At 41.6% G+C, this 17420-nt stretch overlaps 2 protein-coding genes across 2 annotated transcripts in view; both read right to left on the bottom strand.

Moving 5' to 3' along the window:
• The window catches only part of MFSD2B (MFSD2 lysolipid transporter B, sphingolipid), a 45631-nt gene extending 40734 nt beyond the window's left edge, over positions 1 to 4897 (bottom strand). Inside the window, exon 1 of the mRNA XM_060786935.2 lies at positions 4809 to 4897. Coding sequence (XP_060642918.2) covers positions 4809 to 4892 — 84 coding nt within the window. The 5' untranslated portion in view covers positions 4893 to 4897. The remainder of the gene's footprint in view (positions 1 to 4808) is intronic.
• Positions 4898 to 9126: 4229 nt separating this feature from the next.
• The window catches only part of UBXN2A (UBX domain protein 2A), a 34061-nt gene continuing 25767 nt past the window's right edge, over positions 9127 to 17420 (bottom strand). Inside the window, exon 7 of the mRNA XM_060786945.2 lies at positions 9127 to 17390. Coding sequence (XP_060642928.2) covers positions 17198 to 17390 — 193 coding nt within the window. The 3' untranslated portion in view covers positions 9127 to 17197. The remainder of the gene's footprint in view (positions 17391 to 17420) is intronic.

Below are 17420 nucleotides of genomic sequence, written 5' to 3'. Positions count from 1 at the left end.
AAATCCGCAGGATGGGGTGAGCTCCCTCTGTTAGCCTCAGCTCCTGCCAACCTAGCAGTTCGAAAACATGTAAATGTGAGTAGATCAATAGGTACCACCTCAGCGGGAAGGTAAATGGCGCTCCATGCAGTCATGCCGGCCACATGACCTAGAAGGTGTCTGTTGTCGAACAATATCTACGGACAACGCAGGCTCTTTGGCTTAGAAATGGAGCACCAAACCCAAGAGTTGGAGATGAAGGGGAAGCTTTTACCTTTATATGTGTGTATCTGTGTTTCATTGTTTCGAGGCATTGAATGTTTGCCTCGTGTCTGTATATGCTGGAATCAGCCTTGAGTCTCCTTGGGGAGACAGGGCGGTATACAAATAAAGTGTTGTTATTATTATTGTTATTATTACTATTAAGGAAACATGATTTATAATCAAGTATATACTGGAAATACTATCTATCGAGTCCACCCAAATATTTCTAAGGCACATGCTGAAATGTTATCATTGCCCACTACAGCATGAAGTTGCCATTTCTCACAGTGGTTAAATGCAGATGGATAAAATTATCCTTCTGTCTCAACTGATAACTCTCTTGTAAGAGATTGCATCTGCTTATTCTTTAAAAGAGAAAAACAGGCACTCTGAAGCATTTGTAAGCATTAGTTAATATGACAGCTATGGCTCTCCACATATAGAACTGTCACTCTTGGCTAAGGAGTTCTTCTTTCAGCTGATGAAGCCAAGGGACAGTCTTTCTCCGTTCTAAGTTTTGAAGGAAGCTCATACCAGCCAATAGCAGAGATCCACTTAGGAAGCACATTATTAATTCTAAAAGAATAAAGTCAATATTTTGTCTTGTTTTTGCAGTTTCTTTTGAGATAGGGTATTTTAAGAGATGTATAGTTTCAAATTATGCTAGGCCAGCTCTGTAACTGAACTAAGAAAGTCAGGTGCCTCCAGGCAGCAGATCTGGAGTAGTTCAAAAAGGTTGCCAATGGGCATTTATTATACTGTTTTCCTTGTGCAGAGCGATCAAGTGAGGTGTCATTTCACTTTTCTATCCAAAGCACTGAAATTCTTGGGCATAGGTAAATAATAGCTTTAGATCAGGTATGGGCTAACCTGGGCCAGGAGTCAGATGTGGCCCCTTGGGCTCTTTTCTCAGGTCCTCCTCTCTCTCACCATCCTGGTCTTCCTTCCCTCCTTCCTTCCTCCTTCCCTCCCTCTTTCTTCTTCCCTTCCATCCTCTTGTCCTTCCTTCGTTCTCTCTTTCCTTTCTCCTTCCCTTCCTTCCTTCCCTTCCACTTTTCATCCTTCCCTCGCTTATCTCTTTTTTCCTTCTCCCTTACTTTCATCCTCCTTCCCTTTCTCCTTCTATCCTTCCCTTCCACCCTTTAGTCCACCCTTTCCACTTTCCTCCCTCTTTCTCCTTCCTTCCATTTTGCCTTCCTTTCCTTCTTTCTTTCCTTTATCCTTTATCCTTTCCTTCCTTCCATCCATTCTTCGCTTCATCCCTTTCTTTCTTTTTCTTTCTTTCTTTCTTTTTCCTTCCTCCTTCTCTTCCTTTCTACTATTCTTCCACTATTAAATCTTTCCTTCCCTTTTGTCATTCCTCCCTTCCCTCTTTCCTCCCTCCCTCCCTCCCTCTCTCCCTTTCTCCTTCCATCCTTCCTTCTCTCTTTTCTTCCTTCCTCCTTTCCTTCCTTCCATCCCACCCTTCCACCCTTTCATCCTTCCTTCCCTTTTGTCTTTCCTTCCTTCCCTCGCTCCCTCTTTCTCCTTCCATCTTTCCCTTCCTTCCCTTTTGTCTTTCCTCCCTTCCCTCTTTCCTCCCTCCTTCCCCCTCTCCCTTTTTCCTTCCATCCTTCCCTTCCTCCCTTTCATCCTTCCTTCTCTCTTTCCTTCTTTCCCCCTTCCCTTCCTTCCATCCCGCCCTTCCACCCTTTCATCCTTCCTTCCCTTTTGTCTTTCCTTCCTTCCCTCGCTCCCTCTTTCTCCTTCCATCTTTCCCTTCCTTCCCTTTTGTCTTTCCTCCCTTTCCTCTTTCCTCCCTCCTTCCCTTTCTCCCTGTTTTTCCTTCTATCATTCAGTTCCTCCCTTTCATCCTTCCTTCCTTCTCTCTTTCCCTCCTCCTTCCCTACCATCACCGGGCAGCCATTCCTTGTAGCAAGGAGTGCTAGCATACGACCCCCAAGTTTGCCCATGCCTGCTTTAGATAGATGAAAACCTCTATCGGTCCTATATAGTTAGCCCCATAGAAGTCCTGCAATAGTTACCCCTTTGTAGCTACAGATTCTACACTAATAGAAATGTGGAAGAATCACTTTTAAGAGGATTTAAATAGTAGCGGTTTTCCTCTGGAATGCATTTTAGTTTGTGGATTTTAATACTGAACAACAATAAAAAGAAACCTAACTTGGAACAATATAAAGGGGTATATATTCAGATGCAGAATTGCCTTTCAAAAGTCCCTAGTCAAATATCAGTGTATTGCCATGGTCTTTTAAAAAAATTATCAGAAAAGGCCAGTAGCAGTTCGAAAGGAGTGAAAAGGAGCGACAGAGTGTGGGACTCTCAGATAAAATTCCAAAACTGCCTTATCATTCAGACAAAGATGTGTACACGAATAGAGCTTTTCCTTTTCTCCTGTTGTCTTTGACAAAAGAAAGTTTCGTTTTATTTGCTCGTTTTCACTGGCATTTCTCCAGGATCCTCTCCTTTATGCCCACTTACTTCCTCCAACCCCTCCTTCTGAGAGTGCATCTACACTGTAGAATGAATGCATTTTGACACCACTTTCACTGCTATGACTCAATGCTACAGAATTCTGGGCATTATAGTTTGGTGAGGCACTTAATTGGCAGCAAAAGTTAATGACTCTGTGAAACTACAACTACAACTCCCATGCTTGCAAACATTAAACCACAGCAGCCAAAGTGGTATCAAACTGCATTAATTCTTCAGTGCGGATGCATTTAAAGACCTATTTTTTCCTACCCCTCAATCTCCTTTGCCTCTGTTAGTAAATATTGAAATCCTTTTGTGACTTTCCAATGTGTCTTCATCCATGATGGGTATAGCTGTGGGCAAAAGTAGTGGCATTGACCCATTCCATGAAATTTTTCTTCATTACCTAGATTTTGAGCATTGCGGAAACTTCTGAGGAACAATAAAAAAATACAGTTTAGGTATACAAAGGAAAGGGGCAAGCAAAGTATCAACTGGAATGTGAATACAGCAAAAACTGGACAGAAGTCACAAAGGGCTTTCAATATTTCACAACTCCTTTATTTTATGTTTTTAATGTATAACACCCTAGCACCATATACAGTATAGTAAAGGAAAAGGTTTCCCCTTGACATTAAGTCTAGTCGAATCTGACTCTGGGGGGTGGTGCTCATCTCCATTTCTAAGTTGAAGAGACAATGTTGTCCATAGGTGCCTTCTAGGTCATGTGGCCTGCATGACTGCATGGAGTGCTATTATCTTCCTGCCAAAGCGGTACCTATTGATCTACTCACATTTGTTTGTTTTTGAACTGCTAGGTTGGCAGCAGCTGAGACTGACAGCAGGAGGCCGTCTCGCAGATTCAAACTGCTGACATTCTGGTCAGCAAGTTCAACAGCTCAACTGTTTAACCCAGTTTAGGCATACACACACACACACACACACACACACACACATATATACACAGACACATACAAACACACACACACATTTATATGCATAAAGATGTGGGTGTGTATGTATATATGAACTAAATCTATATGAAAACCTACAGATCTTGTGTGTGTATATAGAGAGGGGGGGGGAGAGAGAAACAATTAAAAAGAACAGTTTAGGCACACACACACACACACACACATATGAAATAAATCTATATGAAAACCTACAGAGCCAGTATATATATTTATAGAGCGAGCGCGAGAGAGAAACAATGAAAAAGTACAGTTTAGGCATATACAGTATACACACACACACATGAAATAAATATACATGAAAATGTACAGAGCCTGTACATATATATATATATATATATATATAGAGAGAGAGAGAGAGAGAGAGAGAGAGAGTGAGTTTGGGCACCTCTCTCTCTCTCTCTCTCTCTCTCTCTCTCTCTCTCTCTATATATATATATATATACACACACACACACACACACACACATTCACATATATATGAAATATATATGGCATCTAATTGTTGCCGATTTGTACTCTGCCCTGAGTTGCCTTCGGGCTGAAATGGGCTGGATAAAAGTGACATTAAATAAATAAATAGTACATATGAAATGAAATTACAATGCATGTAAAAGCTTTTTCCATTTCCCCCCACAAAAAAAACCCCCAAAACCCCAAATTCAACTTCAGAATAAACCTATATTGCTTCTAACTCAGGGACTACCTGTATATATATTGAGAGAGTTAAATAATTAAAAAGAGAGAGTTAAATAATTATAAAGTAGTTTATGCACCTATCATGTATGTATATGTATGTGTGTGAGAGTGAGTGCGAGAGAAATAGATAGATAGGAAATAAAATTACTTTCCATGTAGAAAACCTTTTCCATCCCCACCCCAGTAAAGGTAATATGAAAACACCAGGCAGGTGCCTTGGTGACATCCCTGTAAGAATCCAAGAGTGTGAAAGATGCTCAGTGCCAGGTCTTGGTGGGCTGGAGGGGGCAATCAGGGGAGAGGGCAATGTCCCACTCCTGATTTCAAAGGGAGGAGGGGGGCTCAAAGGGAAAGCCCTGCCAAGAGGGAGCAGGCACCCCAAGGGGCTTTGGAGGGGGCCAAAGAGGAGGCGGGACCCACCTCTCCCGGAGACCCCCCACTTGGGGGCTGGGGCTGTTCCTGGGGGCTGGGGCGCTGCCTTCCTCCCGTTGCTGCTGCCACCATCCTCCCTTGGCTGCTACTAGATACAGGCTTGCTTCTGCTCCTTTCAAGCCCAGGGGCGGGGTCGATGCCTTTGAAACAGAAGCAGCAGGCTCAGGACTTCCACTCTCTATTATGGCACAACTCTCCAGTGCATCCACAGCACATTGTGGGTTTCACTTTGGCACCACTTCCAACAGCCATGGCTCAATGCTATGGAGTCCTGGGAGTTGCACTTTCCCAAAGGTCTTTTGCCTAAGAGGGCTTGCTGGTGCTTCACCCCAAACCAAGGCATTGACATCTCCGGCCCATACCCTGTTTGGATATCAGCCAGCACACCAATGACTTAAATCAAGAAAAAGTTTTCTAAGATCTATAGCAGTGTTTCTCAACCTGGGGGTTGGGACCCCTGAGGGGGTCACGAGAGGGTGTCAGAGGGGTTGCCAAAGACCATAAGAAAACACAGTATTTTCTGATGGTCATGGGGATTCCATGTGGGAAGTTCGACCCATATCTATCATTGGTGGAGTTCAGAATGTTCTTTGATTGTAATGCACTATAATTCCCATCAACTACAACTCCCAAATGTCAATATCTATTTTCCCCAGACTCCACCAGTGTTCACATTTGGGCATATTGAGTATTCGTGCCAAGTTTGGTCCAGATCCACCATTGCATGAGTCCACATGCTCTCTGGATATAGGTGAACTACAACTCTCCCAAACTCAAGGTCAATGCCCATCAAACCCTTCCAGTGTTTTCCATTGGTCATAGGAGCCAAGTTTGGTTCAAATCCATCGCCGGTGGAGTTCAGAATGCTCTTTGATTATAAGTGAACTATAAATCCCAGCAACTACAACTCCCAAATTACAACAATTCTCCCCCAACCCCACTAGCATTCACATTTGGGTGTATTAATGCCCAGTTTGGTCCAGTGAATGAAAATGCATCCTGCATATCAGATATTTACATTATGATTTATAACAGTAGTAAAATGACTGTTACGAAGTAGCAACGAAAACAATATTATGGTTGGGGGTCACCACATTATGAGGGACTGCATTAAGGGGTCACGACATTAGGAAGGTTGAGAACCACTGATCTACAGAGACACTCGCTGGAACACCTCAGCAAGCGAGAGTCCAAAAGTGGCAGGCTCAAACCCAGAACCTCAATCAATGGCTGATACCATAATCATAATAATATTTATTTATTTGATCAGTCATATGACCATTTCAAAATAGAACACAAGTAAAATACAAGGCAACAAGGTGAAGACAGCAGCCGACCTATTTATAGTCAGAATCTTATTTTCCTGGTTCTTTTTTCAGGAAATCTGCTCTTTTCTTAATAGCTTTCAGAATAAAAAGGCTTACTCTGAATATGCTGGATCTTTCCTGCCCTTGCAAGAGGGATGTCAGAATATCATTTCTGTTGGGGGACCTGCAGTTGGATAATATTGGATGTAAATTTCTGTCTTGCAGTTCAGTATATGCTGGACAGTCCATTAAGAAATGTTCAATGTCTTCCACTGTTTGTTCTCCCCAGACGCAGAATCTCTCAGAGTCTCAAACTCGGTTTGCACCATAGTACTGAGTTGTTCAAACCTAGCCCTAGTATATATTCTTCTTAAGGGTAGAGGAAGTGGAATAGTTAGGTAGTGCTCTAAATGAATATTCCTTTTGTGGGAAGCTAAAAACCTTGTGGCTGAAGACCTACCTATGCTCTCTAGGTCCAGCTGTGCATAGACATCCCGAATGCGCCGCTTGAGCACTTGCCCTGCCCCCGGACCCAAAACACCCAGAAATTGCAAAGGCAGACCGAATCCAGCCAACCCATTATTCAGAGCCGCCATCCACGATGACTTCTGATCATGCTGGACTTGATCCTCTAGACATAGCCGAGGAGGTCTACTGGGATCCATAGAGTTTACTTTTGACCAGTAATTAAACTGTCTCATTAAAATTTGAGCTTTTACTGGGAGTATTCCTAGCTCAGCCCTAATTGCCGCCGTCAGCGTTGTTATGGAAAGGCCCAGGAAGGTGCGAAGCTGCTTCACTTGGAAGGCTTCGATCTTAGCCAAATTGATGTGCAATGGCTGATACCAAATGAGAGACTCCCCCCTGGGCACACAGAAAACTGGGCAATTTGGAAGGCGCTAAACAGACTGCACTCTGGTACCATGAGATGCAGAGCCAACCATCAGAAATGGGGCTACAAAGTGGAATCCACGACATGTGAGTGTGGAGAAGAGCAAACCACTGACCACCTGCTGCAATGCAACCTGAGCCCTGCCACATGCACAATGGAGAACCTTCTTGCAGCAACACCAGAGGCACTCCAAGAGGCCAGATACTGGTCAAAGGACATTTAATAGAATACCAAGTCTGCAAACTTTGTGTGTGTGTTTTTTTAATGTAATACAACTGTTTGGTTTGCAGCTGACACGATAAATAAATACCCCAAACTCCAGCTCCCAGGATTTTCTAGGATTGAACCATAGCAGTTGAAATGGTGTCAAAGTTCATTCTACGAAAGCATTGGGCAAACTTTGGCTTTTGGAAAGGCACGACCTTTTAGAGATCATAACCTTTAGGAAAACCAGAATCTCCACAACCTTTTGGGGAAAAATGGCATTCACAACCATTTGAAAATCATAACCTTTTGTAAAAGGATGATTTTCCAAAGAAAAGCCAAAAACTTGTTTGAGTAAAGTCTTCTCTTCAGTGATATATATTCACATGTACAGTAGTCTCGCTTATCTAACCTTCTCTGATCCAACGTTCTACAGTTAGTTAGTTGATCCCTCGTTGTCCAAGTAGGATCGTCTTCCAAAATCAGTGTGCTAGTGAGTCCATAGGTGACTGTGGAGCCCTATTCTTGATCTGCATCTTCTCCCGCAGTGAAGGCGTTGGTTTCCAGGGGGAAGGCGGTCCTGGTTGGGGTTGGCTTGGCATGCCTTCCTTTTGGCATGTTTCTCTTTCGCCCTCCATTCGTGCCTCTTCAAATTCCGCAGCATTGCTAGTCACAGCTGACATCCAACTGAAGCGCTCAAGGGCCAGGGCTTCCCAGTTCTTAGTGTCTATGCCAGAGTTTTTAAGGTTGGCTTTGAGGCCATCTTTAAATATCTTTTCCTGCCCACCAACATTGTTTTCTTTTCTTGAGTTCGGAATAGAGCAACTGCTTTCCGAGACGGTGGTCGGGCATCCGGACTCGCAGAGCTCAGGCACTGTTGTATTTCAGTGTCAATGTTGTCTTTTGTGGAGAGGTGGCGGCCACCTCTCCACAACATTCTGCATTATCCAAAACAGTGTGGGTTGAAAAGTGAAACCACATAATTGTGTGGGCTGAAGTGGCTTTCAGCTGCTCTTGAGCTCTATACGCCATACAACCCGGGGCCCTTTAACATGTGGCAATTATACAATTCTACTTTAAAAAGTCATGGAATCGTCCTATAAAATTCAGGGATTTGCAGTTTAGGGACGGCCTTTTAGGATTCTGTTGAGCAGTGTTTCTCAAACTGTGCTCCCAAGTGTTTTGGACAGCAACTCTCAAAAATCCCAACCAGTTTCCCAGCTGTGGGGAATTGTGGGTGCTGAAGTCCAAAACATGTCGAGGAACACAGTTTGGGAAACTTTGCTGTACAGAGTTCTGGTGTCTCCCCAAACTACATTTTTTCCAGTGTCAGGAGCGACTCAAGAAACTGCAAGTCACTTCTGGTGTGAGAGAATTGGCTGTCTGCAAGGATGTTGCCCAGGGGATGCCTGGAAGTTTTACCATCCTGTAAGAGGCTTCCCTCATATCCCCGCATGAGCTGAAGCTGACAGATGGGAGCTCACCCCATTCCTGGATTTCAACCGTTGACCTTTTGGTCAGTAGTTCTGCTGGCACAAGGATTTAACCATGGTGGTCCGTCCCCCCCGAAAATCCCACTATGGCTACACCCCACTTTTTCTTTATAGCACACAACAAAAATGCCTAGGGCTGACCTTATATAAATAAGAGAGTGTTTTCAATGTGTGTCTGTGGATCGGATAAGGTGTTATTTTTTTCTTAAGAGACAAAATTAGTAAAATAAATAAAACAAGAAGAGTGGGTAACACCTTTGGGTTGGAGGTTTCTTAACAGGTTGCTCTCAAGCCTTTTTTTCTTTTCCTCCCAACACGTACACATTTCCTAGGCAAGGATTTCAAAACTATAATTTGCAATACAGAATTGTACAGGTGACTCAAGGAACGAAGGAAAAAGCGTACAAAAATTCAGTCTTAAAACTCAGCTTTTAATTACAATTTCTTCTTAAATTTTAATACAAAGAATTCTACAAATAGCCCACTTTTTAGGTTGTGCCTCATCTCTGCAATGCATTACTCCAAACAGTTGTAAAGTGAAACCTCGAGCCTGTTGTGCTTAAAGTCACAAAGGAATTCTGTTTAGCTTTGACATTATCTAGCTTTAAAATGGCAACTTTCATTTCAGGAAAAAAAAACTCCCATTAATACATAACTCCAATACCCAACATTTGTCCAATGTTGGGATCCTACACTTGTCTTCCTGCTTAAGTCACTTCTTAAGACATGTATAGCATGACTCTTCTAAGATGCAATTCCTGGATTATAGCTGTACACAATTTTAAATCCAAACGATTTTGTCATCCCATCTTCTCGTTCTGGGAACACTGGCGTGATTGGGTCTGGAAACTGGTTTTAGCTGTGTACTGTTAACACAGATACTGATGGATATGAAAATGTTTGAACATAGTTGCCTCCAAAAAGAAAAGATGGTACACGAGGGTACAATAGATGCAGCTGAAGAATGAACTACATGCATCAACAGGCATTTTTGGTTTTCAACCAGCTAAAACATTCCACTTTTTAAAAAACATCACAGATCCTCTTATCACAGAAGAAACAAGGACACATGTGGTCAAGCAACATCTGTGCGGTCAAGATGGCAAAAGTTATGAATGGGGAAAATCACACAAGCGAAAAGAAGCTGCAGCAGTTTGCTTCTGAGTCTACAGGAAAGTCAGCTGAGGACAAGAGTCAAAAATAGGACTTTTCAAAAGCAGCTGAAAAAGCGAGACAACGGAAGACCAATAGGAACTGTCTTTGCCAAATTGGGAACATTGGTGGATAATATAGTTCCTTAGAACTTTTGACATAAATTATGATTGCTTACCTATAACTATGTTTCTTCGAGTGGTCATCTGTGAAATTTACACATATGGTAATTGATGCACCATATATGCGCATTTCGCAGAGACCACGAAGGAGAAATGATGGCTGCTTACCTGTAGCCATGTTTCTTTGAGTGGTCATCTGTGAAATTTTCATAAATGGTGCATCAGTTACCATATGTGCGCATTTCACACAGATCACAAAGGAGAAGCATATTTTTTTATCCCATGTGAAACTGCTTCTCAACCACTTATAACACCTCCTGCTTTTAAATCTAAATTAAGTATCTAGATTTTCAGAACACCTTGGCTTTGATGCATGATCTCATATTAAGGCACTAAATTCGATCTACCATACAGGGAACACTGTGAAATAGACACTGTATGTATGGTTTTACATATATATGATCCCACGTATGTTACTTCATCTGTGTAGCACTGTGTCCTAGTTTAAATCAATGCATAGAGTAAAGATCTAGGTAACAGATTCAGTTATACACAAAATCAATATATTTATCAATAACACAACTTCTTAGAAAAAACAATCCCATCTTGAGCATTTTATACTTTCAAAAAAAATCTCCTCAAATAGAAAACTGCAAATTTACAGGCACTTATTTTTTCTGTGCATCTCCAGTAAAGAAGACATGCTTTGAGAAATTCATACAAGATAGTTTAAAGGCCCAAACAGAGAAAAAACAGCATAAAATGTGTAGATTGGGTAATTTTACATATTTTGCTGCCTTTGCAAACAGTTCTATATATCTGTCTTTCTATGAGTGTGTTAATATGTGCCTTTAAGTAGCTTATCAACTTATGCAACCCCATGAATCTCATAGTTTTCTTAAGCAATTCTCAGGTTCCTATACAATTATTTTCAAAATCAGCAGAAATGATTGTTCTTGATAGTAATTATGCAATGTAATGGTTTCTGTATACAGGACAACATAGAATGACAACAAAAGATGACATGAGTATGGATGACATGCATATGGGTATGCACACAAAATACACATGCTCTTGATACCATACATATTTCACTGTGCTTTTCAAAATAAATTGTCTCTGCATTAACAATGGCTATTTCTCACAAGTCAGAATATTTTACATGGAATCACAATATGCAGGAGTCTTATAATTAGTGTCTATGGGTGCATCTACACTGCAAAATTAATGCAGTTTGACAGCACTTGAACTGCTGTGGCTGAATTCTATAGAATCATGGGAGCTGTAGTTTGGCATCGGCAATTTGGAAGAGAAGGCTAAAGACCTTGTAAAACTGCAACCCCCATGACTCCGTAGTATTGAGCCATAGCAGTTGCTGTCAAGCTGCATTAATTCTATAGTGGAGATGCGTCCTACATATCTTTCACTACGGGAACACTCCAAGAAGAACTTGCCATGTTACACAGGTCCAATTTATGTGCTACTGAAAGTCCACATCCTTTTCAGAACGATGGGCACATTTGCAAGTTTGAGACAGCATTGTGGGTACTTTCATCTTACACTCAAACAATGACACCATGCTGGCTCTCAAAGGCAAACTAGTGCAGCAGGAACAAAAGTAACTTGTAAGAGCCTGAATATAAGACAGATGTGAAATGATTGCCACACATTATTATTATTATTTTGGTGTACCTTCCTTGAAAATAATGGCTTATGATTGTCTACCTTAAAAAAAGAATGCTCCAATATATTCTTGGAACTAAATATGGCACTGAATGCCAGCACATGGCTTTACCACATGCAAGCTTTTAAACATTATTTTTTTAAAAAACCAGGAAGGGTATTGTCTAAGGGCAATATCTACAGGTAGCTGCTGCTATTGTTGTGTAATATGCAGTAGAACTACTTCCATACAGTTTATATTATTTATCTGTATTTATATGCCACCTTTTCCCCAAAGTTGGACCAGGGCCCTTCCACGCAAGCCATATAACCCAGAATATCAAGGCAGAAAATCCCGCAATATCTGCTCCAAACTGGGTTATCTCAGTCGACACTGCCATATATTCCAGTTCAAAGCAGATAATGTGGGATTTTATTCAGCTGTGTGGAAGGGGGTCCAGTTGGATTTAGCATCACACCAGAAATGTCTACATGGAGCAGTAATGTAGACAATCCCACACAATATCAAGAGCTAGCATATATTACTACTACAACTTTAGCCACAGATATTCAATAGCCAGCTTATCATCTTTTGAAAACATCTTTTGAAAACATGTGTGCATTTAATCTTAACTGACCATTGCAGAGCAAAACTGCAAAGACAGCCGTCTTCACACTCATTCTTTGGCAAGTGACAATTCAGTTTGGTCCTCTCTGCAGAGTTCCGTTTACACTGAAAGCAGTGGGCCAGCTTTGACAACAGTTAAAAAGCCCTTTTCTCGGTGTGCATCTACATTGTAGAATGAATGCAGTTTGACACCACTTTAATTGCTATGGCTCAATGCTATGGGATCTGGGGAGTTGTTCTTCTATGTACAAAGTCTTTAAACTTCTTTGCCAGAGTGCTGGTGCCTCGCCAAACTTACAACTCCCAGGATTCCATAAGTTAAAATTACATCAAACTTCATTCGTTTGTTCTAAGCACTAGGCAGAGGTAATATACAGCTAAAAGAAGGGCATTTAAAGCCCATGATTTAGATCAAACTAAGGCCCGAGGGCCAAATACAGCCCTCCAAGGTCATTTACCCAGCCCTTGCTCAGGGTCAACCTAAGTCTCAAATGACTTGAAAGCACACAACAACAACAACAACAACAACAACAACAACAACAACCCTATCTCATCAGCCAAAAGCAGGACCACATTTTCCATTGAAATACTAATAAGTTTATATTTGTTAACATTGTTCTTCATTTTAATTATTGTACTGTTTTTAAGTGTTTTTTTGCACTACAAATAAGATATGTGCACTGTGCATAGGAATTCCTTCATGCTTTTTTCAAATTATAATCTGGCCCTCCAATAGTTTGAGGGTCTGTGACCTGGCCCTCTGTTTGAAAACTTTGAGGACCCATGTGTACAGAAGTGTTTATTATAATGTGTTTAAATCTGCATTTGTGTTTTACATTGGTTGCCTGTGGCTGAAGCGGCCCAGCTGTGAGAGACATGTTGCCATGGAAACAAGGCAGAAGAGGAGGTGGGAGGAGCTTAGAGAGAAAAAGGTTTGAAAGTGACAGTTATTTTTCAGTCAGGAGGAAGAGACCCTGAGAGTGAGAGCAGAGTCAGTTAGGGACTCCGAGAGAATAAGAGAGTCAGAGAAGAGACTCTGAGGAGTGAAGGAGTGTAGTGTTAGTTAGTGTTTGTGAATATTTCTTCAGCTAGGGAGCTGAAGGGTAAAACTCTGTTAGGATTCTTTAGTTAATAAGAAATAACAGAGGCTTTGTACGATTGCCAGTCGGTGGAAGACTGGAGTTCTATTATTTGATCCAGTATAGATCAAATAGTGAGAATATTCACAGCAGGGAACACTGAATAATAGACACCTTCACCAGAGCAAGAGTTTAAAAGTGTAACATCCAAAGCCTGAATTGTATCTCTACCAAGTCATATTGTAACCATCAAGTATATGCCAAGCATAACCTCTCCATATTGTAACCATCAAGTATTGCCAAGCTGAACATCTTTATATTGAAACCACAAGCTTTGTTCATCAATAAACTTGTTTTCTTTGTTATTTTAAAAACTGCCTCATCTCCATTGATTTTACGTTCGGTGCATTCCACTCTACCAAGATTACCTCACAACGCAAACAGAGACTAACAGAGACTTTAATACCAGCGTCTCTATACATTATGGTGGCAGTTTAATTAGCAAAGCAGGAGGTTCCTTACAGTTTTGGTGTAATCCCATTTCTGTGGCGTTAGTACCTCCTTGCAAATTTTGGTAGCATTCGTTGGGATTACGCTTCTTTACACCATGATCTAGATAAACTGCTCCTATCAGCATCAGGTCACTTTTTTATCATGTCAGAAGCAACTTGAGAAATTGCAAGTTGCTTCTGGTGTGACAGAATTGGTCGTTTGAAGAGACGTTGCCCAGGGGATGCTTGGATGTGTTACCATCCTGTGGGGGGCTTCTCTCATGGGAAGCTGGAGCTGACAGACGGGAGCCCACCCCATCTCACGGATTCGAACTGTCAACCTTCAGGTCAGCAGTTCAGCCAGCACAAGGGTCTAACCCACTGCACCACTGTGTCTCCTTATCAGGCCACTAATGCAGCACTAATGCCTAAACTAAAAAACCAGCAAAAGGTTAGCAGGTTTTGGTCTAGGTCGTCCAGAATCAACTATTTTTCTAAGCTTTGATCCTGGGAGAAAAAATGCAATTTGATTCTGCCAAGCTCCTTCCTTGGAGGTTTTCAAAGGAAAACCTCCTGTGTTGGGGTTGCTTTGATGGTGCTTTTCCTGCATGGCAGAATTAGATTGGACTGGATGGCCCATGTGGCCTCTTCTAACTTTATGATTCTATATTGTTTGGATAGCTAGAAGAGGGTAAATAGCACAATGACATTCCTTCTTTAGTACCTTTCCTAAAGAAAACACAGAAGACGGCAGTGGAAAAGAAGACCACATTGGAGGAAAGAGTTAAATGTAAAGTTAACCCCATGTGCACAATTCAATCCCTATCTAAAATTGGAGGAAGAAAAGGGTGTTTTTTCATCTGTTGACATCTTACTATCTTCTAAAGCAGTGGTTCTCAACCTGTGGGTCCCCAGATGTTTTGGCCTTCAATTCCCAGAAATCCAAAAAGCTGGTAAACTGGGATTTCTGGGAGTTGTAGGCCAAAACATCTGGGGAACCACAGGTTAGGAACCACTAAAGGCACAATCCACATTGAAGCCCTGGAAAACTGCTCCCATTCGTGCTGACTATAATTAAAACTTCCTGGTGACTGAGAGTACACCTACACTGTGGAATTAATGCAGTTTGATACCACCTTGATTGCCATGGCTCCATGCTACAACATTGTGCAGAATAGATGCCTAACTATATCCACAGAAGGAGAGGTGAGATGACACGCCTCACTTCATGGACTCTGATGGATCAACCACCATTTGACTTTTCTCTTTAGTAGCCATTCTGCTCAATTCCCTTTTACACTCTGCTGATCTACTTTGATACTCCTTTAACTTCCAAGGATGCATTGTAAAAAAAAATAAAAATCCTGGGATTTGCAGTTTTGTTCCAAATTCTAAATCTCTCACAAAACTACAAATGCTGGGATCCGAAGTATGCAGCGGTATTCAACTTCTATCATTCTGCAATGCAAAAAAAAAAACCAAAAAAAAAACAAAAAACCCTAGAATTCTCAATTATTAAGCATTTATGTAACCATGAAGGTTATGTGCCCATGTTTACTTGTTTTTCTGTCTTCTCTCTTTTCCTCTGAGTCATACCTATTATGTTACAAGCCTACGGTTTGCTTAATGTTTGTACAGCATCTTCAAACGACATAAAATACATCTTTTTAAAAGGCAATAAATACACAAAATCATTACAATTCAAAGTAGAAAATTCAGCTAGCAATACTCTCATTCAACCTTCCCTTCCACCCCCCCCCCCACCCCAAAAGCAGTATCAAATGCATCTGATTCTTTCAGGAAAGCTTTACAAAGTAAGCTGAATTAAAAGGTTTGCTTTTCAAAACCATGTTCCTGTTATCCAGTAAACAGAACCAAACAGGGGGTGACATTCTCCCTAATTCCGCACTATTTCATAATCCATGCAATTCACCCTTTGAAACGGTCCCTTGTCAAAGGCTACCGAGGCACAGCAGAGGCTGCAATTCAGCTTTTGAACTGACTCAGCCGTTCTGACTCAATTGTGGCTCTCTTCAGTCCCATAAGCTAAAACTGCAGCCCTAAACATATTCGCATAGAGAGATATTCTAAAGCAATCTATTCAGAGCTGGAATTTTACTCCAAATAAAGGTTACAGAGCTATGGCTAATGTATGTATATCTTTTGCTCGTGACACAAAGTGAGACAAACAGTACAGAGCCATTTCTATTCAGAAGTCAGCCCCAAAGAATTCGGTGGGAGTGGGACCCCCTTCCAGGTAAGTGCGAATAAGACCGTAGTCTACCACATGCGTTGGCAGAAAGGTTTCTAAGGAAACAGCATTTAGAAACTTATCTCAACTGCGCCTTGTTTTAAGAAATTTTAAGTTTAGCTATAAAGGTAAAGGTTTTCCAATGACATTAAGTCTAGTCGTGTCTGACTCTGGGGGGTGGTGCTCACCTCATTTCTAAACCAAAGAGCCAGCGTTGTCCGTAGACACCTCCAAGTCACGTGGCCAGCATGACTGCATGAAGCACTGTTACCTTTCAGCCAGAGCGGTACCTATTGATCTCACATTTGCATGTTTTCGAACTGCTAGGTTGGCAGAAACTGGGGCTAACAGCAGGAGCTCACCCCCGTTCCCTGGATTCAAACTGAAGACCTTTCGGTCAGCAAGTTCAGCAGCTCAGCGGTTTAACCCACTGTGCCACCAGGGGCTCCATGGTTTAGCTATACCAACCTATACCAACCACCTCCAGTCACTGCAAGTCTGAGAGGGGCGGTATACAAATAAAGTAAATAAATAAAATAATAATTTTATACTACAGGCATTGTGAGGATACTAAAGCACATTGGGATATAGTTTTTTGTTTTCTTTTTACAAAAGAACAAAATCAAGTACCGGTATAGTACTTTTCAAAGTAAAGTGCAACATTTGTCCAGTTAATAATTCAAGGTGCAAATTGAAGCCTATGACTCTCATTATAAGTCTCTTCTTTACTAGGCTTGGAAAAACTATCTAGCTTAAGATAGCTGGCCTGATGAAATACCGCCTACTACATTCTACATCCAGGCCATTAATTTGGAAAAACGAACCAAGAAAGACACAGCAGAGTAGATTCAGCACAGCACATGCCAAATGCCCTTTCGGAGCAGCGCTGTAGCTGGTGTACTATAGACAGCAGATATTGCTATTTGTTTCTTTTTGGTATAAACTAAAGTAACTCAACTAAGAGGAAGTCACTGGGCACAGGGAACAAACTCCACTGCACAGTGATTCGTTGAGTATGGTTTTGTCTCTTCCCCAAGAGTCACTTGTAGTAGCTTTGTCCTGATGGTCTATTTCAGGGCCATCTTGATGCCGGCTCTTACGAAAGGCCTTTGAAAGGCTCCGTTGTTTTCTTAAGTCTCTGAACAATGACGGCGTTTTTTAAGTTAGCTTCCTCTAGCGTGAGGGATTCATTCAGCAGCTCCCGAAAAGGAAGCGACGTGACCAAGGTGAAGGCACCCCTTCCATGATCTCCTTGATGGGTTGTTATGAAGTCTCTGACATGGCTTATTCTGAGAAGAAAAACAAATAAGGTTATTTGA

Source organism: Anolis sagrei, chromosome 1, assembly GCF_037176765.1.
Source record: "Anolis sagrei isolate rAnoSag1 chromosome 1, rAnoSag1.mat, whole genome shotgun sequence".
NCBI classification, from domain to species: Eukaryota; Metazoa; Chordata; class Lepidosauria; order Squamata; family Dactyloidae; genus Anolis; species Anolis sagrei.
The sequence above is the reverse complement of the archived record's forward strand: the minus strand, read 5'-3'. Positions and strand labels throughout refer to the sequence as shown.